General features: G+C 37.8%; 1 protein-coding gene across 1 annotated transcript in view; it reads right to left on the bottom strand.

The window, feature by feature from the left end:
• Positions 1-27,758, bottom strand: part of Nup160 (nuclear pore complex protein Nup160) — a 507,399-nt gene that overhangs the window by 275,598 nt on the left and 204,043 nt on the right. Inside the window, exons 15-16 of the mRNA XM_090382015.1 lie at positions 26,209-26,374; positions 11,521-11,648 (exon numbers count right to left, since the gene is read on the bottom strand). Coding sequence (XP_090238141.1) covers positions 11,521-11,648; positions 26,209-26,374 — 294 coding nt within the window. The remainder of the gene's footprint in view (positions 1-11,520; positions 11,649-26,208; positions 26,375-27,758) is intronic.

The following is a 27,758-nucleotide window of genomic DNA, read 5'->3' as shown; positions in this document are numbered from 1 at the left end:
GCTCACGGTACCTATACACGTGGTGCAGTCGGCGCATGGTCTGAACTGGAAGCAGAAATAGCTCGGGAATGTGTTAAGCAAAACCATTCATCCGTACTTAGGATAATAGTTTCAAACAGAGGATGCATACGCATACCTCTGTCCCTATTCATAATATTGTGGTCGGATGAACAGATTCGTAGGCTCTCGAGCCATTTACGGTTCCAGAACCCCATTTTCCCCAGAGGATGCGGTTATCATGGATCGAGCGCATGGGTTCTGGAACCGTAAATGGCTCGAGAGCCTACGAATCTGTTCATCCGACCACAATATTATGAATAGGGACAGAGGTATGCGTATGCATCCTCTGTTTGAAACTATTATCCTAAGTACGGATGAACGGTTTTGCTTAACACGTTCCCGAGCTATTTCCGCTTCCAGTTCAGACCATGCGCCGACTGCACCACGTGTATAGGTACCGTGAGCCTGTTATATATATGGACGTGCTGCAGGAAGTTTTGTTACTGCTGAGGAAGGGAGCGCAAGCTTCCGAAAGCTCCAGAGATTCTTATCGTTTTTATCGCTTTTAATCCGGTTTATTTTAGTGTATTTTATCTCAAGGATTTTATCACAGTTTTAATGTTTTTACATGTATATTTAATATAATAGCAGTTTTTGTAAATATTTATTTTATTTTAATATGTAAATAAATATTTTAGTTACAGTAAATACTTATTCTTATGGTTGGTGTGAGCTGATTTAATACTAAAATATGAATTTTCCCAACCTCAGAGGCCTTTTTCAGGAAAAATAAAAGAGTCAGTGGCTAACCTTTTTGAAGGGTGTGTGTGTGCCTGAGAAGCATGTACATATATTATATTTTTTAAAGTTATTTCAAGTAACCCATCAAAGTATTTGCAAATCTTCGAATATAAGTGCTGCCATCTCTTATCTGTTTTTCACTGACTATTACTAGTATGCTCATTACTAAGTGTTAGTGCTATTCTGTAAAAAAAAAAAAAAAAAATTTCTGGGTTAAATCACATAATGTTAAATTTATAAAATTATAATCCTTAATTTATAAAGAAAATAATAAATTAACTCTAAACTCTGATGAACTGATCTGCATGTTTTTTTTTTTTTTTTTTTTTTTTTGAAGATTTATAAAACATTGTGCTATTTTATTTTATATAAGAGAAGATAAATAAGTTAATTTTCTCTTATGTAAATGAAATACACAAATTTATGTATAATATTTTTATTCTGCAAAAATTAGTGTTTTAATAGTTTTATGCATAATATGTTTATTTATCTTTGTGTAATACATTATCAGCTAATAAACTCTATAAACTCTGAATCAGGTTAGTCCAACTGATATTGATGGTTTGACTACGTTCAGTTTTTCTGATAATCTTGCTCAGATAGCTGACAAACATGAGTATTTTGTGTGTATCACGTAAATGCAAAATACTCATGAGAAATTCTGCAGAGACGTGGAGGACAGAATCCTATTAAACTCTAACAGGGAGATAAATGATTTTGTAATAACTCAAAGCAAAGTGTAGAACTGGTTAAAGTTAAACATAAGAACAGCACCTGGAGTGGATGGGATCTATCCAACAACAATATCCACCAGTTATATTAGAGGAGGTGGCAAAGGAAGTAAGCAACCCCTTAGCCATGATTACAAGAGCATCCTTAGACTCGAGGGGACGTCCCCACAGACTGGAGTTGAACACACATTAACCCCAATTCACAAAGGACAATCAAAAAGTGACACGAGAAATTACAGACTTGTTAATTACAGACTTGGAAAAAATAATGGAGTCACTGATTACAGAAGCACTGTAGGATCATCTACATAAAACTGCAGTAATACTTCAGACACAGCATGGTTTTGTTAAGGGGAAGTCCTGTCTGACCAATTTGATTGGATACTATGATGTGGTCACAAAGGAACTGGAGGCAAAAAATAATTTTGATATCTCATAGTTGGATTTCAGGAAAGCCTTTGATACTGATGCACATGGAAGATGACTGTACAAATTAGAGCAGTATGGCTTCAAGGCCAAGCTGCTACAATGAATAAAAGAATGGTTGAGTGGGAGAAGACAGAGAGTGGTAATCAATGGACACTGCTCTTCGTGGACTAATTTTATTCGTGGAGTCCCCTATGACAGCATTTCTCAAACTTTTTTAGTAACTGAACACTTTTCATCTCACAATATATTTACGGAACACTTACAAACCACAAGTTTAGCAGGAGCCAAAGAACTATTTGCTAATATTTTATTACATGCAATGCACTGTGCATCAGGAGTACTTTATTTCCAACACATGTAAAGCTGAAATTCAAATAAATTTCATATAAAAGCCTGTGATTCAGAGGGCAGTTGCCCTCTGAATCACAGGCTTTTAAAATGTACTGCTTGCTTGGAGCAATCAGGTATGGCACATGATATTTAAGTCTTTGTGTGTGCACAATGTAAGGAGTGTGAGGAAATCAGGCGACAACTCAGCATTGTTGTGGGCCTATATGAGAGCTTGAAGGACATGGTGGATGCCCTCAAAGGATCTAAATTGAGGGCCCATCAAACTCTCAGCTGCCCACATCAATGCCAGAGCTTGCACTTGATCATCACACACAACACAGCGGCAACCCCCCAAAGCAGGATGCACTGGTCCCACAGGAAGATAGGTGGAACAGGACCAGAGTATGTCCACCAGGGGCAAAGATTGATGACGTTGTAGAGCGGATATCATCTTTTAAGGGCACAAAAGGTTATATCATTGTACACATTAGCACTAATGATATTAAGAGTAGGAGACCGGCAGAATTACTTAAAAAGTACAGGTCACTGCTGAAAAAAAGATGTGAATTAGGGTTGAATTTGAAAGTGTCTGCAATTCTGCCCAGACACGACAGGAGGTAGTATATGATGAGAGCCTTGATCAATTAGGCCCAGGAAAGACTGTGCAAGGCTCAAGGGGTAGCATTTTTTTCAGCCTGGTCTGTACTTGTTAACAGGAGAGACTGCTTCTACAGGGATGGGATATACTTAAATAGAAAGGGTGCAAGAATATTTGCTGATGCTATCGAGGCAGTGTTAGGTGGGTCGGAAAACTGCTAGCTTGGGGGGGGGATACAAGGACTAATAGATTAACAGTAGCCACTGGCAGAGATGAAAGTGATTCTTGCACTGCTTCTATTGGAATGAGCAGTAGCCTGGAAAACAAGATGCAGGGTATTTCAGAGACTGCTGAGAGTCATTGCAGTACAAGTAAACACATGGGTTGTGTTAGTGTAGCTAAGAATAGGAACAAGTGCATGTATACTTGCATATACACCAATGCTAGAAGTTTGGTAAATACATTTGATGAATTTGAAGTGTTGCTCAAAACATCAAAGGCAGATATTGTTGGGATATCGGAGACATGGTGTCACACAGATATAAGGAATGCAGAACTGGAATTTGGGGAGTACAATGTGTACAGGGAGGATAGATAGGATAGCCAGTAATTGGAATGCTGGTGACAGGGGGTGATGTGTCACAACACACAGTACATCGAACTCTGCTGAAAATGGGTCTGCATAGCTGCAGGCTGCTCCAAGTGTCCATGCTAACCTTGGTTCACAGGCGACAGCGCCTACAATGGGCACACGAAACTGGACTTTGAGTGATTGGAAGAAGGTCATCTGGTCTGATGAATCACGTATCCTGTTGCATCATCTGGACAGCAGGGTGTGTGTGTTGTTTACCTGGGGAAGTGATGGCACCTGGATGCACCGTGGGATGAAACCAAGCCAGTGACGGCAGCGGGTCCAATCATCCATGTGCAGGGCAATCTGACGTCTACCACCTACCTAAACATCATTGCTGACCAGGTATACCCTTTCATAGCAATGTTTTCCCCTCTGGCAGTGCTGTCTTTCAGCAGGATAATGCGCCATGCCACACTGCCTGAATTGTTTGAGACTGGTTTGTGGAACACAGGGAAGACTTCCAGGTATTGCCCTGGACTTCAAATTCCCCAGACATCAATCCTATCAAGCATCTGTGGTTTGCATTGGAACAGCAACTCATATTTGCGGCATCTCAGCCATGGACCTTAGAGGAGTTAAAGGATCTGCTGGTTACGTTTTGGTACCAGATACCACAAGACACATTTAGAAATCTTGTAGGGTCCATGCCTCACTGGGTACGAACTGTTTTGGCTGCATGTGGAAGACCAACATCATACTAGGTAGATGGTCATAATGTTTTGGCTTCTCGGTGTCCACTCATACTAATACACTTCCTTCTATTTCATTCAAATCCGGATTAAGATGTTATTAGATTGCACTTATCAGCTCATTTATGATTTTTTATTTCCACAAAGCCCACACCTAGCAAAACAAAAACTGCTCAGGCCTAGACATATTCAAGAAACTCACTCTTTAAAAGGTTACAGAAGTAATATAAGACCATCTTGATAGATCTTATATCTAATTATATAGGTTTTATTAATTCAAACAGGACTTTTTTATAATTTGACACCTGACAAAAAATCAAAGGCTTGCTCAACAGTGCTCGTATGTGCAAATATGACAGGAAGTGATAAAAAAAAAAACTATTTGTAATCTGAAAATTGTTAAAAACTCTGTTTCAAAAATGTAAGGAAACTTCCTATGGATTACACTGCAAACAAGAAAGCTTGGATAACTTCAGATATTTTTCAGCAATACATAAATGATTGGAATAGAATAAGGAGCTGTTCCAAAAGAAGAAAAATATTTTATTGTTAGTTGATAACCGTCCGGCACATCCCCAGATTCAAAATTTGTCCAACATTAAACTAGTGTTTCTGCCTTCCAATGCGACACCAATTTTACAACCAATGGACATAGGTGTAATCAAAAGTTTGAAAGGATTTTATAAAAGATTTTTAGTTCTACAGCTGATCAGTCAAAGGGAACAGAAACAGAATCTTACCGAGTTTATATCAATATTGGATGCTATAAATTTATTGACTAACAACGTTACTTCGACAACCATATTGAATTGCTTCGAGAAATCGAAATTAAATTCAAATGAAATTTCAATTGCAGATGAAGATGATGGAAAGGAAGAAAATAAACTTTCCATTATCCGAATGGTTGCTACTTAACAACGTTGTAGGTTTTAATACAGATAACATCGATGAATTTGTACGAGTCAATGACAACTAGTGGTCTTCCTCCAGAGAGTGACATTGAAGATGCTGGGTTCTATAAAGATGATAACTGTGATGATGATATGATGACAACTGAAAGTGAATCAAAATCAGTGTTGAAAATCTCACAAGCTCAAGGTGCAATGGACACATTAGTCAATTTTTTTGAAGGAACTGAGGCAAGTTTATAAGACTTTTAACGTGTTGAGTGTTTTAAGGGGAAAATTAAGAAATATCAAAGTGAAATCTTTAAAAGAAATATTAATTTTAAGATTCATAAATAAAGACTAATTGAAATCATGTTTATTATTAAATAGTATTGTTTTTAATTACGGAGAAACAAATGGTGTTTAGTATTGAGTGTATGGTTTTTAAAATTACAGACAAATAAATTGTTTAATATTAAGTGTATTGTAGTTTATGCAAGCATATTAATACAAATAATATGTACATATATACTTATATTATTTTTTTCTCTCTAATATTTCTTTTGTTTTTTGAAGCTATCTTTTTATCAAGTTATTGAGAGTTTAAAAAAATAGGGGGTAGAATTAACTCATCACTGATATAAAGTGTTCATTGTCTAATGGTCCCAGAGGTTCCCCATCTCCGCTATCACTGATATAGCAAATAACGGTTATAACAAGGAAATTTTGTTGGTCCCTTGATGTTCGTTATAACCAAGTTAGACTGTATTTCAAGTCTGATGTCTAAGTTTGCTGGCCATACAAAGTGGGCAAAGTTAATGACAAGAATTAGGGTGTGCTTCAAGATTTAGATATTTTATCAATTTCATGAAGACGAATTTAGATTCTATTTCGAACACACCAAACACCCATTTCTTCTTAGCAGTTAAATTTCGTTCTCTGTGATGTTTTGGTTTTACCAATACAGTTTCGTCTGCTTCTACAATTTTCCCCGATCCACCCAACTTAATGGGTTTAAGTTGGGTGGATCAGGGTGGATCTTCGAAAAAACCCAACTTAATGGGTTTTTTAATCAACTGCAATTCGCAAATATCTCTTAGTTTCTTATAAAATTTAATTGCTGTCACTTTCGAAATCTCCAGATGGAATGCTGTCATAGTTACTGACGTGCACGTTGATCAAAAGTATATAATGCACATTATCTTTTTCAATGAAAGTTTTGTATTTTCCATAAAACTATGTTTCAATAAAGAAACTCGCAAAGAACATTTTTTACAATACCACAACTTTCCACATGACTGTTCGTGATTCAATTAGTTGAAAATAATCATTGCACTTAAAACAGTACAATTTTGGTCTTAAAATTTAGTTTTCATCAAAAAAAAAAAAAAAAACCAAGCAACGTTTTATTTTCCTTACAAATTTCTCCCACCTTTAAAAGATTCATCACACTATTACCTGTTCACCGTTCATTTACTGGTAAATACACATCATAATGCCAACCAATGACTACACAGTAGCTTGTCGTCTGTCATGCCCACCACCAATCATTTCATCATTTGCCACGCCTACCTGTCAATCAATATATCCTTCTCGATTTCTGCTCCAGACCGATAACACCTACCGTCTGTTTACCGAGCGAGCAGCGCTAGAGTCTGGTGTCAGGAAACTAATTTTCCGCGTAAATTATCCGACATTTCTCGTCGTTCTCGTGCAGGCTTTCTTTACCTTAGCCAAGTTTACTTCTGAAAAGGTTTACACATTGTGAATCAAAAAAGTATGTTCAGATTGGATGAGAAGGAAGACTACTCATTTTAACTATATAATTAAGGAACAGCATCTTTCTCTGAAAGATGCTGTTCCTTAATTATATTTGGCATTGGCATCTATATGTTGGCTCTGAACTAGCAATGTTCTAAACATTCCGAAGAGTAATACTGAGAGCACTGTGTTGGACTAGAACATGATAATTGAATCTTTGGTGTAGAGTAATAAACTGGGCGTCCATAATCTAATTAACATCTGATCAAAGCTTGATACAGGTAGTGGGGACACCTGTATTGAGTATATTGAACAGTATCCCAATGTCATAGATGAGATAACTTTAAGCATGTTCAGCTTTCTCACAAGGAGAGTTCAGTATATATTCCTGAAATATGAGTTTAGTATCAAACATTAGATCTAAGAAGATCTAACATTTGAGCAATATCACTTACCAAAATCTAACTTTAGATCTTGGTATGTGGTATTGGTGAGCGAGTAGTGAATTCCTAGTCAATACCACTTATCAATCTTGCCTCTTCTCCTGGACGTAATTGACACCTTTTGCAAAAGGTGTCAACTTCGTCCAAGACATCTTTTACTGTGAGCTGCAATTATCATTCAATGAAACATATATTCTGTGAATGGCAAGATATTGCGAGCTCAATGGCATAAAGGCAGATATCAATAGTAGCCAAAATATTCTGTGTTATATTGTTTATTCTAACAGCAATGTAGCAATAAGCACCAATCCATGTGGTACTTCTCTAGGGAGAACAGATTGTGAGACAGCATTGCAATAATGCACTTGAAAAATCCTATTTTTAAGAAAACTCTGTATCAAGGGCTGGCAACCTTTTTTTTTTTTTTTGAGTGAAGAGCCATTTTTAATCTAATAAAAAGGGAGGGGTGGGGAAATTGAAGGGCCATACCTAAGCTCAAGATAGGTGGAGAGGAGTTTTTTTAAGAAATGGAATAGAGTGGGAAGGTATTTTATTAAAAAATATACTTTTTTTGAAATATTATTTATTAATACTGAAAAAAATGCAACAAACATCCAATTAGATACGAATTAATGTGACTTTTGCTGCTGAACTTCTTGAGAGTCTCTCAACATCAGGTGACTATGCCATAATTTTCATCTTTAAGCATGCTGAGAGATTCGCATTGTTCACACGACTTCTTGATTTATTTTTAATACAGTTCATGTTCGAAAATGCTTGCGCTGAAACTAATGCTTTATTCACGTCGCTGCTCTTGTACACGTGGGATAAAAGTTAAAGAGCCACAGGTTGCCAACCCCTGCTCTGTATGATAATCAACAGCCAACCTCAAAGTCCTATAGCATATAAATGCCATAGTTCCAGGTGCTATCAAAGGCTTTCTGAATTTCCAGGCATACCATAACAAGTCCTTTTTCAATAAAAGCATTCCACATTTTACAGTCAGCCTCTACCATAAGGTCTAACATGGATCACCTTTTGTAGAAACCACACTGATCATGTCTGACAATTGCATGGGATTGAAGGTATCATAACAGTCTATCGTGGATCATCTTTTCTATAACCTTGCCCAAGCAACTGAAAAAAATATCGGTCTATAGCTGTGTGGATTATCTGATATTTTCCAGGTTTAGGAAAAGATAAGACCATTTAAATGACTCCATGAGTAGGGATAGTAGCCATCTGAGAAGATCCAATTCAGAAAAAGTAATAGAAGGTTTAGGGCCTTATTGTCTAGGTACTGCAGCACGACAGTAAATCCCATCACGGTAATGTGCCATTTGCTGATTTGTATAGAGCTTCCTTTAACTCCAATGTTGTAAAAAATTGATTATATCAAAGAAATAGAATCTTGTCCCAAAATTTAATTTGTATTGCTCAGCCTTTATTTTATCATGTTGAAAACGTGGTTCATAGGCAGATTTAGCTGAGATTTGCATGAAAATTTCTGCAAGGGCATTGCCTATTTCCAATACAGATGATAAACCTTACTCATTCTATCTCAAAGTTAAGCAGGATGCTGGCAGAAACCTGCCCTTTTTTTTTTTTTTTAATTTATTTATTATTTATTTATAAGGTTCTCGGTTGTTGAATTCTTACAAAACAGATCCATGTCCTGTTTTTATTTTTGTTTAATAGTTGGCATGCATCATTCCACCGCTGATTAGCATGTCCACAAGAGCCAGCATCTACTAATCTACTAATGGATATGGCATTAGTTGCAGCAGTTAAAATCTCGGCAACACTTGATGGATCGGCATTTGATGATTATTCAATTAGTCTTGGAAAATTTATATCTTAAATGGATCCCTGTCTGTGGGTTACTAGTTGTGTACTACTGTCCAAACTTTACCTGGATGTTCGGAAACAGTGTTGGAGAGCAAATTATAGATCTATAGTTGCAATTGTTCGAGGGGAGAAATGAATATAAGTTATAAGCACCAGTATTTAGCAACATTAGATTATGTTTGTCCAAAAGATTCAATAACATTTCCTTGTCTATCTGCGTGCATTGGGAGCTCCGGCACAGATGGCATTAAACTCCTCCAGTAGACAAAAAAGGAGGTGGAATCTGTATAATAATTCATACAGGTCATTAGAAGTATATTCTTTGTTTGGTAATAGATACAACAAAACTATTGTTACCATAAATCCCAAAGAGAAATATTGCAATGGGTTCTAATGAGAATCCAAAGCAGAATGCATTTGTTGGGAAATCTGGAGTTCACAAGAATGGCTACATCTCCATGCACAGAAGTCATGTTATTTGTTTTGTTGGTAGACAGTGTAGTTCTTGACTGTTGAAGTCATCTGTAGGAATAGGTTGGTTTCTTGTGAACATATGCTTGCCAGCCTATACTGCTTAATTAGATCATATATCATCAATATTGCAATGCAGACTGTATGATATGCTCCATTATTTGTTTTTAGTACTTGCATTTGATTCAGCCTGTTTACACTGCTCCAATTTAATTTTTTCTTCTTCGGGAAGGTAGGATATCCAGTGTCCATATCACCTGCTGCATGCAGATCTAAGATGTTCATTCTAGTTGGTGCTACTGTCTATATCCATATCCATTAAATTTGGCTGAGTCTCCTTCATTGGAGCTGATGTTTTAATTTTTACAATAGGTGATGCAGTTGTTCGAACCATAATTGGCATGTTGTTAGCACAATCTATTGAACATCATTCCTTAGGAGACTGCTGTGAGGATGAGAGTACTGTTTGAGCCCAATCTGCAATAGATATGGTTGGTTGAACAGAAATGTCAGTTTACACCATTGCTGGCTGGTGTTCTTTCTTGCTGTGGCATAGGTATGTTTTAAGTGTACTGAGCATTATCTGCTTCCCTGCCTCATGATACATGACTTTCTACTCTGCTTTATATTTTTGAATACTTTTTTTTCTTATTTGCAATAGTTCATAAGAAGCACAAGAAGCACATAGTAGATGTTGGCTTCGCAGTTCTGACAATGTGGTTTCAGTATCACAATCCATTTGTGATTGGAATTTAAACCACAGTATGGGCACACTAAATCCCTTGGTAGACCATTTGAGAGTGACCAAATTTTTAGCATTTATAACAGCTGATAGCATTAGGAACATAGGGTTTTCAATGGCAATTGAGATAGCCAGGTTTAACGCTAGAGGGTAACTTTTGTTAGGATGATATTCCATATGCGAAGAAACTTATCTTTTTTTATCATAACTTGCTTAACTTGTGTGAAATTTTGATGTTTTAACTACTGGACAAGTTAAACCTCTGTAACATAAATCAAGTCACACTCTGCAATTACCCCTTTGGAGATATTAAGTGTTACATGTGGAGAAACATGTGGGTATACTGCCAAAGGTTGAGAGTTTTAGCAGTCTCATAATGCTTATGACTCAGTTTCAATTAACCGTTTCTGGTGAACCTGCTGCATGTTCTAAATATTTCTCTAAGAGAAACAGAGACAGTACACCCATAGATTTATCTGACAAAGAGTAAAAGATAAGGAATGATGAGCAGCCTGTTGCTCTGTCTATACACAGTCCTTTCAACTGTAATATGACATGGTCTGTTTCATTTAATTTAGAAGAGTTTAGTGTTGAGGCTCAATTGGAGGCTCTGTTATCATATGCCATGCACTCTCCATTTTAGTTCTGGAGAAAAAGCAGCTCTTTCCACCCAGATTTCCAACACATCTGTGGAGACAGGAGTGATGCCAACCAGTGACCACCTGATAAGAAGGGTAAAAGAGCACACTGCTACAGGGATTAGTAATGCTGCAAGAAGAGTAAAATGCACTAGAAAAATCGAATGGAAACTACTAGTAAATGTCAAGAGCTATTGCTAAAGTTATAAATTTAGTATTCTTTAAAAAAAAAAAAACATGAAATACAGTACTTTAAATCATACTTGGTAATAGATTACAAGGTTAGCTGTATTTTTTAAAAAATACTGTTCCTGAAAGGCAAACAGAATCTCAGTGAGCTGAGACAGCATATTTTTGTAGGAAAAGTTTACAGAACCACTATGATACATTATTATTACATGTCAGCAGAATAGCTAAGGAAATCTTAACAATGAGGATTTCACCAAACATCATTAATTTTTTTAGCAATTAATTATATTTCCAATTATATTAATTACATTTCTAATTAACAATCTTACGTTCATCAATTTCCCATTCTCTTGGTGCCAAGTCCAAACCCTTTAATAAAAGTTCAAGTGCAGGAATTATACAAGATGCCATCTGGAACTGGAACTGAAGGTGAGGCAATAAAGGTTCTGTTGGGCCTCTGGAAAAAACAAACAAATGGATTATTTCACCACATTAAATATACAGAGATATTTTATCTTTCCTCTCAATGTTCAATGAAAATAAAATAAAATAAAATAAAAAAAAAAAAAGAAAGAAAGAGTAACAAAATAAAGCTATGTTAAAAAAAAGAAGACAAAAGAAAGGGAACACTATAGAAAAGGTTAGTCCTTCAGGGTGTCGCAGACATTCTCTCAGATATAACAAGCTGTGCTTGCTACCTGGGAGTCCAAAACACTGATGGAACTGGTATAATCGGGCGACACTCAAGTCAAGTGGACCTAATTTCTGTGAAGCCCAGTCAGTCAGTCAAATCATCTGCTTGCACTTTTCCAATGGTGAGACTGTTAGTAACCCTGGGTACAACCCCCATGTGCAAGTCCTGAAATATGGCACCTAGCACACTAAAGGTGACCACCCAAGAGAGAGAGAGAGAGAGAGAGAGAGAGAGAGAGAGAGAGAGAGAGAGAGAGAGAGAGAGAGAACCAACATAAGTAGGGGTCAAGGTGTTACTCTCACACCACAAGGAGGAATGCTGCCCCACTGTGATACCAGGCAATACTAGGTAGTAGATGACCCTCATCAACTGGTGCAATACCAATAGTATGCTTACTGGAGGTTTGAAGCGGTGGAACTCATGTTTAGTCTCCAGAGCAGCAAAGCTCCAGTAAACCCTCCCCCATCTCTTCCATTATGCAATATTACTGATCTCTTTTGAGGTTATGATGGATGCCATGGCAAGATCCAAATCTTCCTTACATTTCAAAGGTACAGCTCTAAATGGTGTTTGCAGGCTGGCCGCTAGTTAGTACACCGGAGCGTACCTAATGATAACGCTCTAGGAGGCTTCAGGATCAGATAGTATGTAACCTCGCTGCCTATACTCTGCCAGATAGCAACTGGAGGGAATCCGTGTAGTGTGTATACAGGGGCATTGTCGAAGCCATGTTGTGTCAAGGAGCTGGGTATATTCTTATCATGTGTAAGCCACATCCAAAAATTTCATTACTTCATACAACATGTCACCTCCACCTTCTCTTACTACTGAATACATCATGAATTGTCAAATTAATAAAGCAAACTTATCTGTGAAAAGATCTAAACCTCCCAAACACTTCCTCATTCCTTTCACATATATCCGTAGTCTCAGTTCTAATCTCAATGATGTCCATTTCCACTTACAGTCTACCAAAGCCTATATATATTTTTTTTGTCTGGATTATTCACTGTATCATTCCTTTCGCTTGAAAGCTGGTATTTGTGCATATGTCCATTCTGATATCCCCTGTCAGAGGCTTAGTAATTTGGAATCTCCTCTTTTTGATCTTCTCTGACTTAAAATCTCTCTACCGCATTCTGTCAAATTCATCAGTTGCCTCTATCATTCTCCCAACTCCACTAATCACTTGAAACTCTGACTTCCTCTCTTTGAAACTAGACTTTCTCCAGTCCAACTCTTCCAACAGTGAGGTAATTTTCCTTGGTGTTTTAACGTTCACAACACCAGCTGGCTTCCGTTTTCTAGTCTAATGGACCTAGCTGGTCAAGATGCCGAGCCTTTTGTAATTATTAATGACCTCAACAAATTGTTCATTTACCTACCAGAATATCAGACAATCCTAACCACACTGCCAACATGCTTGATCTTTTTCTCACAAACAACAATTCAAAGTACATGATTGAGGCAAGTGGTCCTCTAGGCACATCAGATCACAACTTGGTGATGGTCTCTTCCATAATGGAGCCTTTCTCTCATGGCCATTCCCAACCTCATGTCATTTGGCATTACATGAATGCAAAATGGGATGCTCTGCAAGATTTCTTTTCTTCTTTTCCTTGATCAGATTACTGTTTCAAAACTTCAGATTACTGTTTCAGAGTTTGAAGGACAGGGTGGATGCCCTCGAAGGAAATAAATTGAGGGGCCCATCAAGCTCTCAGCTGCCCACATCAACGCCAGAGCTTGCACTTGGTCATCACGCAACACAGCGGCAACCCCCAAGGCAGAATGCGCTGGTCCCACAGGAACTATTAGTTGTTGGTGACTCTATTGTCAGGGAAACGGGGAACATGCTATGTAAAAAGGATAGGTGGAACAGGACCAGGGTATGTCTGCCAGGGGCAAAGGTTGATGACGTTGTAGAGCGGATATCATCTTTCAAGGGCACAAAAGGTGATATAGTTGTACACGTTGGCACTAATGATATTAAGAGTAGGAGACCGGCAGAATTACTCAACAAGTACAGGTCACTGTTGAAAAAAAAGCCGAGAATTAGGGTTGAATTTGAAAGTGTCTGCAATTCTGCCCAGACACGATAGGAGGGAGTATATGATGAGAGCCTTGTCGATCAATTCGGCCCTGGAAAGATTGTGCAAGGCTCAAGGGGTAGAATTTTTTTCAGCCTGGACTGTACTTGTTAACAGGAGAGATTGCTTCTACAGGGATGGGATACACTTAAATAGAAAGGGTGCAAGAATATTTGCTGATGCTATCGAGGCAGTGTTAGGTGGGTCGGAAAACTGCTAGCTTGGGGGGATACAAAGACTAATAGTTTAACAGTAACCGCAGGCAGAGGTGAAGGTGATTCTTGCACAACTTCTATTAGAATAAGAAGCGACCTGGAGCGAGGGGTGTTGGGGGTTTCAGGGACGGATGGCAGTCATCTTGGAATAGTTGGGTATATGGGATGTGTTAGGGTAACAAGGAATAGGCATAGGAGCATGTATGCTTGCATGTATACCAATGCTAGAAGTATAGTAAATAAATTTGATGAATTTGAAGTGTTGGTCAAGACATCAAAGGCGGATATTGTTGGGATAGCAGAGACGTGGTGTCACAAAGATATAAGGAATGCAGAACTGGAATTTGGGGAGTACAATGTGTACAGAAAGGATAGACAGGACAGAAAGGGAGGAGGTGTTATGCTGTTAATTAAGAAAAACATAAAATCAAAAGAAGTGCATCCAGTTGATATAGATGGACAGTGCACTGTTGAGTCAGTTTGGTGTGACATAAGCACTGCAAAAGCAAAGATAAGAGTAGGAGTGTGTTATAGGCCTAATGACTCGAATGAGTACAATGAACAATTGTACAGAGAAATAGAGTGGGCCAGTAAATCAGAATGTCTTATAATGGGGTATTTTAACTTCCCAGATATTGACTGGAACTTGTGGGTTGGTCACTCACACACTAGTCAGACTTTTGTGGATTTATTGGATGATTGTTTTCTGCAGCAGCATGTTCGAGAGGCAACCAGAGAAAGTAATACTCTTGATCTGGTTATCAGCAGTGATCATTCGTGTATTAAGAATTTGCAGATAAAGGAACCACTAGGTGGCAGTGATCACAGTGTGCTGAAGTGGGATTTACTCAAAGAGGTAACTACCGTCAGGGGTAAAGGAAAGGGTTTTTGCTTCCGTAAAGGGGAGTACAGTGGTCTCAGACAGTTTTTAAATTCTGTACAGTGGGATCGACTGACGATGTTACAAACAGTAAATTCTAAGTGGGAAGCATTCAAGGAATTAATCGTGGAAGCTACTAGACTTTTCATACCGATGAAGAAATATTGTTCAAGGTTTAGGCCTAAATGGTTATCAAATGAACTAATGAGACTCGTGACAGAGAAGAAAAATGCATGGGATGCATATAAATTATCAGGCGACGCAGAAGCCTGTAGCAGATATAAGCTAGTCTGTAATCAGGTCACAAAGGAGGTTCGGCAGGCAAAGGCGGATTACGAGAAATCTTTGGCAAAAGTTGCTAAGAAAAAGAGCAAGGATTTCTTTACTTATATAAACTCTAAAAGGAAGGGGCTGAATATGATTGGCCCACTTGACATCGATGGTTCGAATGTTGATGATCCTGCTCAGATAGCAAACAAACTGAATGAGTATTTTGCATCTACATTCACACGTGAGGAATCATTACAGTTTGAAAATGGAAGAAGGTATCAAATTGTAGCAGTGTGCTTAATGATTTTGTAATAACTGAGAGCAAAGTGGAGGAGAAATTGTTGAAGTTAAACATAAGAAAGGCACCTGGGGCGGATGGGATCTATCCAGTTATATTAAAGGAGGCGGCAAAGCAACTAAGCAAACCCTTAGCCATAATTATGAGAGCATCCTTGGATTCAGGGGAGGTTCCCACGGACTGGAGATGTGCAAATGTATCCCCAATTCACAAAGGAGGTTCGAAGGGTGACACGAATAATTACAGACCAGTTAGTTTAACTTCTGTTCCGGGTAAAATAATGGAGTCACTGGTTAAAGATGCATTGCAGGATCATCTAGACAAGACTGCAGCAATAATTCAGACACAGCATGGGTTTGTTAAGGGAAAGTCTTGTCTGACAAATTTGATTGGTTATTATGATGTGGTCACAAAGGAACTGGATGCAAAAAATAATTTTGATATCATATACTTGGATTTCAGGAAAGCTTTTGACACTGTTGCGCATGGAAGACTACTGTACAAATTGGAGCAGAATGTATTAAGGGTAAGTTGCTACAATGGATAAAAGGATGGTTAAGTGGGAGAAGACAGAGGGTGGTAATCAATGGGTGCTGCTCTTCGTGGACTAATGTTATTAGTGGAGTCCCACAGGGTTCGGTGTTGGGTCCACTGTTGTTTTGTATATTTATCAATGATATTGATGAAGGTATATCAGGCTTAATGTCGAAGTTTGCAGATGACACGAAGGTTGGCAGGGTTGTTAATGACAGTAATGGCAGTGTGCTACTGCAACAGGATCTAGATAATTTGGGCAGATGGGCTAAGAAGTGGCAACTGAAGTTTAACCTTGACAAATGCATAGTACTGCATATGGGTAGAAGTAACCCCAGAGAAACGTACCAAACTGTGTGGTACTACACTTAAGGTGGTAGAAAATGAAAAAGACCTGGGAGTAATTGTGCAGTCAGATATGAAGTTTTCTGAGCAATGTAGACAGGCTGCTAGGGCAGGTCATGGGGTTTTGTCAATGATATATAGGAATTTTGCTAGCAGGGAAAAGGAGGTGATTGTCCCTCTGTATAAGGCAATGGTCAGGCCACGCCTTGAGTACTGCGTACAGGTCTGGAGGCCTCATTTTAGGAAGGATGTAGATTTGCTTGAGCGTGTACAGAGAAGAGCAACACGATTGGTGAGGGGAATGAAGGGATCCTCTTACCAAGAGAGGCTTAAGTTCTGCAAATTGCAGTGGCTGGAGACTAGGCACCTGCGCGGTGATCTGACTGAGGTCTATAAGGCCTTGAATGGGTTGAGCACGCTGAATTCTGATGGGATCCTCCCACTTGTTCAGAATACGAACCTACGGGAACATAAGTTCAAATTAAGAAAGGATAGATGTAGAATAGATGTGCGGAAATTTGCCTTTAGCCAGCGGGTGGTTAATTGCTGGAACAAACTTCCATCTGTCGTTGTGGAAGTTGATAGGTTAAATAAATTTAAGGAGGAACTGGACAGGCAATTGGAGGGTATGGTGTGATTTTTTTTTTTTTTTTGGCTGATGCTGCATAAGCTCCTACACTTGCTTTCTTGCATCAAGTGCCACTACTACTACTACTACTACTTCTAATGTTATTATAAGATATTAATTCTTTCCAAAGACACAGTCGTATCATGAAAATATCATAATGTGAACCGAATAACACATTGTTTTTTGGTAATTCGTTCCAAGACCTCAGAAGTTGAAATTTTCTTCTTACTGCACTCTTTAGGAGCCATATTATCAGTTTACTTAATGTTATATGCACACGAATTCAATACAGTAAATTTATGTCAAATAAGCACGACACAAAAAATCACTTCTACTAAAGGATGCAAAAACAAAAAGCGCAGCCAACACATTTACAAATGCTGCTATTGGCTAGTATTGAATCTCTTGGTGCCAAGTCCCAACCCTTTAATAAAAGTTCAAGTGCAGGAATTATACAAGATGCCATCTGGAACTGGAACTGAAGGTGAGCCAATAAAGGTTCTGTTGGGCCTCTGGAAAAAACTAGCTTCTGGCTTATGTTACCTATCCATGAAAAAATTCAATGGCAAAGTTTGGTGAAACTCAAGCAGTTGCTTTTGATATTTCAAGGGCTTTTGAAAGGTGTTTGGCATAAAGGTCTTCTAAATAAGCTTCCATCTTATGGTTTGCTAACTATTTTTTTGTAATTCAGTATCCAGTTTTCTCTCTGACTGCTCAGTGTCGGTGATGGTAGATGGTTCTCTATAACCGTCTAACTTCTCCACTAATGCTGGTGTTTCCTAAGTTTCAGTTGTTTCTCGCCTCCTTTTCCTCTTGTATATTAATAACCTGATTCCATTGGCCGGAAATCCTATCCACAGTTTTGCTCATGATAGCACATTGCATTCCACCCTCCAGTTTGAGAAATATTTTCCCTGCTCAAACAGCTTCAATTTCTCAAATATCCACTACCAATTCCTTAAATGCTGATCTCCAGATAAATCTTCAGTGAGTCAAAGATAACATAAATGATTTCAATCCTTCTAAAACTCGGTCTTGTCTTATATCTCGCAAAAAAAAGGATTCTTCTGCTCCTATGCTTATCTTCGATGATGCTCCAATTTCTAGGCAAGATCATATATTTCTATTAAGGATCACCCTGACAAATATAATTAGGGATCACCTCTGCATCTAAAAAACTTGGTTTTCTCTTTCACTCTTGGCGCTACTTTTCTTCCGAACAGCTGTTCACTGTACGATTCGTAAATCTACCCTTGAATGGAATATTGTTCCCACATCTGGGTTGTTGTTGTTGTTGTTGTTGTGATGGAGTTTTACGACACATAGGCTGCCAGGGCCATATTGTATCTTTCAAATGGTTAGTACGAAATACTAACTGTATTGTGATAGGTGTCATATTTGAAGATATATACCTATACAAGTTAGGAAAATAAACAGCTCTGTTTTATTAGGATCATCTCTGAGAATCTCCATTAATGATAATGATGTGAATTAGCAAATGATTTAAAGGTGTTTGAACGGATATTTAGAAACTGGGGATGGTCTACTAATAAATGAAGAAATGACGAACGGTTAATTGTACATGACATGATGGGCATTGGAGAGTGCTGTCATTCATTAATAGATATGATACAGGTGAGTATGCCCAATTCTTAGCCTTCCTAAAATGATTTCATCTCGCCTGATTTTTCAGAAGCTGGAGAGCCACAGCTTTGGTTCTGGTTTTATGTGGTAGAGTTTGTTTCCTGGATAACCTTTCTGACCGGCTATTATAACATGCTTTATGGATAATGTGTTTGTAATCGGTATATGGAACTTGAAAAGTCTGTGAAATAGTAGTTTCTGGTTGTTTGGCTGCAAGATCTGCTCTTTCACTGCCGGCTATTCCAGAATGTCCTGGGATCCAGTAGAATGTCACAGTTTGGTTCAACTCATTACAATCAAGTAAACTGGAATATATTTGTTTTATTAGAGGGTGAGAGGAGTTGTTATTACTAATTATAGCAGTGACAGAACTGAGTGAGTCAGTGTATATTAAAGCCGGCATAATTAAAAGTTCAATAATCTGATCAGTTTATAGCGTAAAGCTCAGCAGTAAAGATACTGCATTCTAATGGTAATGAAACAAATATGGTGAATGAAGGGAATATTGCCTCAGCACCTACTTCGGTCTCAGTTTTTGATCCATCTGTATAGATTTTATAGGCCTCTAAGTTAGAAGAGTGAGTTTCATGTAATTGTGCAATACTGGAGGGGGATAAGGTGTTCTTCCCCCACTGTTGAAAATAGTCGTCGGAATTTGTAAGAATATTTGTCCAAGGTGGATCAGGAGGTGCCACGTCCTGAAATATATTGCTGATTTCTATATTCCATGTTTGAGTCACTTCTTTAAGTCTAAGTGGAGCAGGTCAGTTTTCATTTGGTTTACTGTTGTAAAATGACTCCCATTCGGTATTGTACACACATCTCCAACTGTGTGAGAGGGAAGACTGTGAATTTTTGCAGCATATATCAAAAGTAATATTTTCCTCTGAAGATGTTAGGGGGAGGTTCATGAGCTTCGATGTAAAGGCTCTGAACTGGGGAGGTTCTAAAGGCCCCTAGAGTAACTCTCAGAGCACTGTGCTGGATCATATTCAATCACTCTAAAATAGTTTTTCTCACAGAGTCATATACTGGAGAGCCATAGTCTAAGCAGGACCTGATGAGAGATCAATAAACATGGATCAGGGTATGTTGATCAGCGCTCCATGATATAGATGATGCACACTGGACAATATTCAATTTCTTCAAGCAGATGGCCCAAAGGTAGGTCACATGTGCTTGAAAGTTCAGTTTCCTATCTAGTACCAGGCCAAGAAAATGGACACTGTGAGCAAGGGGTATTATTGGTATGTTATTAGTCTTTAGCTCAAGATCAGGATGAAGCGACCGTAATTTGCAGAAGTGAGTAGTGGTGGATTTCTGCTCAGCAAGACGATATCCATTGTGTTTGTGTAAGGTCCAGGCTTCTATTCTGGCTAGAACAATTTCCAAATGTCTTTCAATAGTATTCATACTTTGTGACTGGCAGGATATAGTTAGGTCATCTGCATACGCGTATATTTGAATGTTTTTTGGAAGATCTTCCAATATTTTGTTGACCCGAATCACAAATAGGGTAGCACTCAGTATTGAACCCTGTGGAACACCTTCTTCTTGAATGCGAGATGCTGACAGCATGTTTCGATATCAGACTTGAAAGATGCATAATTTTAAAAAGTTCTGAATTATTTGAGGATTATGATAATACTATGGTGTCGAGTGGTATTGAATGCTTTGTGAATACCTAGGTTCACCATTACTAGATGCTGTTTCATGATGAAAGCATTTTGTAAGTTGGATTCAATTTTTACAAGTAAATCTACAGAATGCTGCCATGACAGAGGATATGTATTTTCTGAAAAGATACAGTTATAGAATAGTAATAATATGCCACGATCAGCTTCCCATAGATGCTTCAGCATACTGTAGTGAATGCAGTCTGGTCCTGCTGCACTATTTGATGATTTGCTCAAAGACTCTTTGAGCTCAGCTAGAGTAAATGGTTGGTTGGTCAATATTTGAAAAATTCAATTTTTGACGTTCTTGATTATTTTTAATGTGTTGAAAGGAGGGCTCATAAGAGGATGAGGCAGAAATATTATAAAAAGACTTTGCTAATGCATTTGCTGTATCAGTAGGGGAGGACAGGTCCTGCCCATTCCATTGTATTATTGAAGATTGCAGCAGTAGAAATTTCCCATTGAGAGCTTGCATTTTTTTCCAGATAATACGAGTGTCAGTATATTTAATAATAGATGAAGCAAAGCTAATCCAGGATTCATGTTTTGCTTTTTTTGTGATCTGTCTTGCTTTAGCTCTGAGCTTTTTGTAAACAATTAGGTTGGCAGTAGTTCAGTTTTTATGAAAGTGGCTCCAAGCTCAGTTTTTATCACATTTCGCTTTGGAGCATTCTTCATTCCACCACGGGCTTTGGTGTACGTGCTTGTGCTAGTTAGATTTTGGAATGGAAATTTCTGCTGCAGATAATATATGGCTGGTAATGTGGTCAGTTACATCATCAAGATTGTGTTGCTGTACATATTGCAGTATTTCCAATAGTGGATATCCGATCTGCTACAACTTCTAAGGAGGTTTGTAGTTGGGGATATCTTGAGGGTATTGTAGTTTTCACAAGTATAGCTATCCCACCACAAGCAGAAGAGTCTGAAACCCTGTCTCGCCTAAAAATAGTATAATTTATGAACTTAATAGAAACGTGTGGTGATAGAAATGTTTCCTGTAAGCACACACCTACTGCATTAGTTTGAATTAGTAAATCACTCAGGTCATCTATAATACTGTGTAATCCTCTACAGTTCCATTGTAGGAATTTATTCATTGGTTGGGTTTGATTGAGAAAGATTGATCTGACTATTATTTCTGAGAAGGTTTCTGTCGCTTAGTTTTGGTTTTTCATTTCTTGGAAATGATTAGAAGTCCTGTATCCATGATATCATTAGCATATAACTCTAGTACTGTGTCGTCATCCTCTGACTGAACATCAGTTTCTATGTTGCTATTTCATGGTTTCGCTTTTGTCTGATTTTCAACAATAGTTAATTTGGTTGTTTCGGGCAAGGTTGAGATAGCATCAGTTGGGATACCGATCAGCGTATTGCTGGTTTCGTTGACTGTAGGTTTTTTATTGCATGTTAACACAGTTTTTGCCTAGGTGGCAAAGGAAATGCTCGGTTCTATGGAAACATCTATTTGAGTTGCAGCTGAGTGGCTGCTTCTGGTGACCGATACATATGATCGGCTAGGCATGGTTGGTAGCACTTGTTCTTGCTTCAGGGTATGTGACTTTATGTTCCACTTTATATTTCTGGATTTTTTTGCCTGTTTTCCAAAGGTCATGCACTTTAGAAAATTCTGGATGGTTTCCGTTACAGTTTGGGCAAAGAGGAGTGGAAGCTGTACAGTCTTCTTGAGAATGCTCCTTGGAGCCACAAAGAGGACACACAGCATCTCCCCGGCATGCTGTCTGAGAATGGTCATACTTCTGACACTTAAAGCAGCGAATGGGATTCGGGATGTAAGGCCAAATCTTGCAGTTTAAGAAACCTGCTTTAACAGAAAATGGAAGAGTGGGAGTACTAAATGTCAAAATGATGGACCTGGTAGTAGGCTTCCACCTTTTTTGGTCATGATTCTCCATGCATAAGTCACTTTTTGTTTGCTAAGCTCTTATATTATTTCTTGTTCAGACAGAGTAAGTCCCATTCACTGATAACACCTTTAGAGGTGTTCAGAGTGTTAAGTGTTGTAAATTTTAACAGTTTTTCTGAACGGCTTGGCTTGGAAGCCTTAATTTGAAGGTCTCCAGATTGAAGACACTTCACCATTTTAGGGAATCCAACAACCGATTCTAAAGATTTCTGTATTAGAAAAGGCGATAGCTTGCCACCGAGTTGCGTGGATAGTGATTGCATTATGAGAAATGCTGGTATATCTGTACAAGAAACTCTCTTATAATATGGTAGTTTGGTTCCTATAAAATCCCGTGTAACGTGAAACCATGTTATACGGGACTAAGAACAGGTACAAAAATGGGAGTTACATTCCAAAAGCTAACAAAAATATGCCATTTTTTTTATAAATATCGGAAACTTGAATTTTATAGTAGTAATAACTTTATTTTTTATAAAAGTAGCAACTTAAATAGAAATAACTGAACAAACATCTTACCTTACAAAATGTGATACTTATATGTAAGATAATATACATTCATTTAATTTTCTTCCTCTTCATCACTGCTAAGCACAATCTCCTCTGCAGCATCTAGATTTCGTGTACCTTCTGCTCTCTTTAAAAGTCACGAACTGCACTCTTCAAAGTCACAATTATTTTTTATGATCTCAAACAGGCACAAGTTCAATAGCACAGAACCTAACCCAGGGATCTCCCAACAAAATATAATGGACCTTCGCTTTAAATGATACGTAAAAATTGGAAGAATATTTTCCAGTTAGCAAAATAAAAATAAGTTTACGCTTACATACATAGCTAAATTAATATGTACTGTAATATGTACATACTAACTGATATTTCTGTTCACTGGCTTTTTTTTTTTTTTTGTTGTAAAACTTAAACAGCAAAAATTATAAGCAATTAATAACAAAGAACATGGCATACACAAGTTGCAGCAAACATGATATGGAGTACTGATTTCTGAAAATTTATTTGTTTTTTATATGATTGAATATTTCATGGAAGGGGAAACAAATTTCGCCATAATAACGTGAAAACCCACAGAATTCCAGATATCAGTACTATAGCAAATGCAAGAAAATAGAGTTTACTACCCATTTATAACTGATTACACTAACAGAAAAGCCCAATAAACCAGCAACTGCAAATTGTTTTTATTGTTTTATGGTCATAACCTCCAGAAATGTGCTTTAGAAAAATATCACAAAGGCAATAACAACTAGCGAGTAAACAGCAGGGATTCACAAAAAGGAATGGAAACGTTGAAAATTACATCTAACTTATTAGCAGGATTTTTCTAGCACAAAAGATCAAAAATACCACGTTATGCGAGATTTCCAGAAATTCTCAAACTGTGTTAGAGCGAAACTTTGTTGTAAAAGTACTGTATTGTGCGAGGATTGGCGCAATTTATTAATTGTGTTAGAGCAAAACATGTTGTAGCAGTACCGTATTATACAGGATTTGCTATATTCTGTTTTTCTGTCTGTTGTCTCTTTGCATGATTCAAGTTGTTCTGAGACAGAATTAACAAGTCTAGAGCCTGTGGGCTCTAGCGGTGGATATGCATCGCAATCCATCACTGCTCCTTTTAGCCCTGGAAGAGGGAATTCCTTCTCCCAAGTTACTTGCCCAACCATGTGGAGGCAGGAATGGTGCCAAACAGTGACCAAGCGATCGACAGAAGAGGAGAGCAGTATGTTGCTAATGAGAGCAGTAACGTTGCTAGCGGTGAAACAGTGATGTTGCTCAGCAAGGAAAGCAGTAATGTTGCAAGCAGTGGAGGGTTTATTAAAGAACTAGTACTCACCCTAGGAAAAATGCTAAAAGATCGCACTAGAAAGATCACTTGGAAACTATCGCTTGGCACTCAGGGCTCCACATCTGGGGCAGTGCCCCAAAATCTCTCTCAGGCATCTAGATTCCATTCAAAAGAACACAGTTAGACTAATTAATGACTCATCTCTAACAGTCTCTCCACTCTCTGTCTCACAGACATTCTATTTCTGCTGCATGCCTTTTCTACAGATACTTCCATGGGCACTGTTCTTCTGAATTGGCTTCTATAATTCCTGCTCTCATCTTCAAAGCAGTCCAAAAACATGCCACAACTAGTCAATCAGCATCCTTTTACTGTCCAACTTTAAACTCATAGAACCAACTTTTCTTCTTCCTCATTTATACCTTCAACTTCCATTTTCTGGAAAAACCTCCCTTCCATATGTATTTCCTGAAAATTACAACCTAAAGAAATTCAGGTGGTCTAATGTCAACAAGTATCTTCTCAAGCTATGCACAGTACTAAGTACTATACATACTAATACTTCTCACGCTTAAAATTTTCATTAAACACACACACACACACACACACACACACACACACACACACACACACACACAGAGAGAGAGAGAGAGAGAGAGAGAGAGAGAGAGAGAGAGAGAGAGAGAGAACAATGTTGCTTCAAAGAGATGGGAAAACTTACAACAGTAAGACTGGGGGGGGGGGGGTCCTGGGACTGTTGTTTCTGGTTTTCTTAACTGATATTGACAAAGGGAATTTGCAGATGACATCAAGATTGGGAGAGCAGTCAACAACCAATGTGCCACACAGCACTCCTTCATGACAACTTAAATAGGCTTCGAAAATGATCAGAAGAGTGGCAGCCATAATTTAATGCAAAAAAATTCAATACCTTACACCTGGGAAATAGCAACCATAAAATAACATACATTTGGTGGGGGTGAATTAAAAACAGAAAGGGAAGAAAGGGATCTGTGATATGGACCAACACAAAATTCCCTGCAGTGTGCAATGCAAGCCCAAGGTGCCCCTAATAATGTTACATTGAACATTTGTTTGGGGGGGGGGAGAGAGAGAGAGATTTCCAAATATGAATACCACACATTAAAAAAAGTATGAGATATGAAAAATGATGCATATATGAAGAAAGGTTTTGAATATGTGGGTTGAGAGCCTTAGCAACCAGACAGCTTAGAGGGGACCTGACTAAGATCTATAAAGCCCATTATAAATGATTCCAGAACTATGGGTCATAAATTCAAATTACAGACTGGAATGTGAGAAGTTTTGTTTTGGCAGCAGGTTATTAATTACTGGAATAAGTTAACTCTGAGGTGGTTGAGTCCAACAGCTTGGGGAAATTCAAAGAGAACAATATGTAATTTTATTTTATTCTGTTGCTGTTTCTTTCTGTAAGTTATGAAAACTTATGGAAATGCATAAATCACAACATCCAATGCAAATCCCTTTCAAAGATTTTAGCATCAGTGTGCAAAAATGTATGAAGGAATCCTGGAATACCCGAGCAACCTAAATATTTCCCTCTCCTCTATGTGTATCCTTTCTGTGGATACATCATCTTTCCACAGAATTGCTCATGACAGAAATTGAAGACTGAAATAGCGCCAGTACAGTCAGACAGTGGACACCTGGGTTGGCATGGCCCCCTATACCACTCTACATCATCAATCAAATATAACTGTACAATTAACAATGTACATGTACAAGCCATCACTTTTTATTATCAAAATAAAAATCTCAAAGAAATAAAGAAAGATTGGGGGGGGGGGGGACTTGTCGAACCAAATCTTTCCAATACGAGAAATCCTTCACGACATGTTTTCTGATGCTCAAAGGTGTCATTTCTAAGCTCAAGTTCTGCTATTTCAATTATTATAACAAATTTCTTAACAAACAACAGTGAACAATGCAAACCTTAAGATAAACCATATAAAAATAATACATACTCTGTTAATCCTGACAGCTGTTTCACTAGTTCTAATGCCACTGTCTGAGGAGAAGACTGATGGAGCAGCTCATGCTCAAATGTCATCGTCATGTTCTGGCTCAAATACCTTCGAAGAAAATCGACAGCCTTCAAGAGGATCAGAACACTTGTAGTCAATGATGGATCTAAACATATTTAAATTTTTTATATATATATATACATATATACAAGAAACAGAGCATATACTACTAATACTACTTTGACGTACAGACAATTTAAATATAACATAACATATTTCATTAAGAAGAATAATACATTAATTCTACATTAATAAAAAAAATACATCATTGCATCCTTCTCATAGAAATGCCCAGTGAAATGGCCTCTGACATGAAATGCACACCACCTACTGTACGTCAAAATTAATGGAAGGAAAGAAACAAAGAAAGACACTAATAAAGTCAATGTGTTGCACATCATTCCAGCTAAAAAGGAACGCAAGTTTACTATAATGCGATCTCAATAGAAGAAGCTAATGCTAGGCCAAACTTTCACATCTTCAGAAGACGTATCAGGGTAGAGAACAACATTGTATCAGTGTCAGGATAACTAATGCTGATAGAATACGGCTAACAGAAACCTGGTGCTGCCCGAAAATACCTGATTAGCAGAAGCATATGAGGCAAGAAAGCAAGCTTATGGTGCATCAGCAAAAAAAAAAAAAAAAAACCACTCCCATTTCACCCCTCCGTTCGTTCAAAATACTTGTCCAGCTGAGCCTTAAATTTGTTTAGGCTATCAACTTCCACAACAAGGGATGGAAGTCTGTTCCACCAACCAACTAACTACTCGTTGGCTAAAGGTAAATTTCCGCACATCTATCCTACATCTGTCTTTCCTCAATTTGAATTTATGCCCTCTCGGGTGATTATTCTGAACAAGAGGAAGAATTCCATCAGCACTAAAAAAACTAACAATAAGCAAGAGATCTGTAGATAAACTGTGCACACTCAACTGTCTTTTCATTACTAAGAGAGGCAGGAAGAAGACAGACAAGAGTAAATATGTTAACCCTCCTCAACATTACTGCCATCTAAGAGCACATGCAAACACGATTATTTGCAGTAATACAACAGAACAGTGTCATAACTACTTCCGTAAACTATAGTAATATATACATATTAAGACATGTGTATGTAGAAATTGGGATGTTAAATTTTAAGAATTATTTTAAAAATCTATGCATAAAAATTGACTGCAAACAGCTGATATATTAGCAGAGTTAAAAATCATGTTGACAATGTGTTATTAACTACATGCATAAACGTATGCTTCAGTAACACTATATACATCAAATATTCAATATAGTTTGCAGATTAGCACCTAAACAAAGATATGTTCATCCATACACTATATCATAATATAAGTTACTCGAAACCTGTCCTGCATCCACTAGATCTAGATTCTAAGTTATACCCCCATCAGAAAATTGAAAGAGCCAGTCAATCTCCTAAAAACTGGAAGCTAAATATACAAATCCCTCATCCTACTAGCCATCAAAAACTCTAA

This window comes from Mastigoproctus giganteus, chromosome 9, assembly GCF_048544385.1.
Source record: "Mastigoproctus giganteus isolate SK-2022 chromosome 9, ASM4854438v1, whole genome shotgun sequence".
NCBI lineage: Eukaryota > Metazoa > Arthropoda > Arachnida > Uropygi > Thelyphonidae > Mastigoproctus > Mastigoproctus giganteus.
The sequence above is the reverse complement of the archived record's forward strand: the minus strand, read 5'-3'. Positions and strand labels throughout refer to the sequence as shown.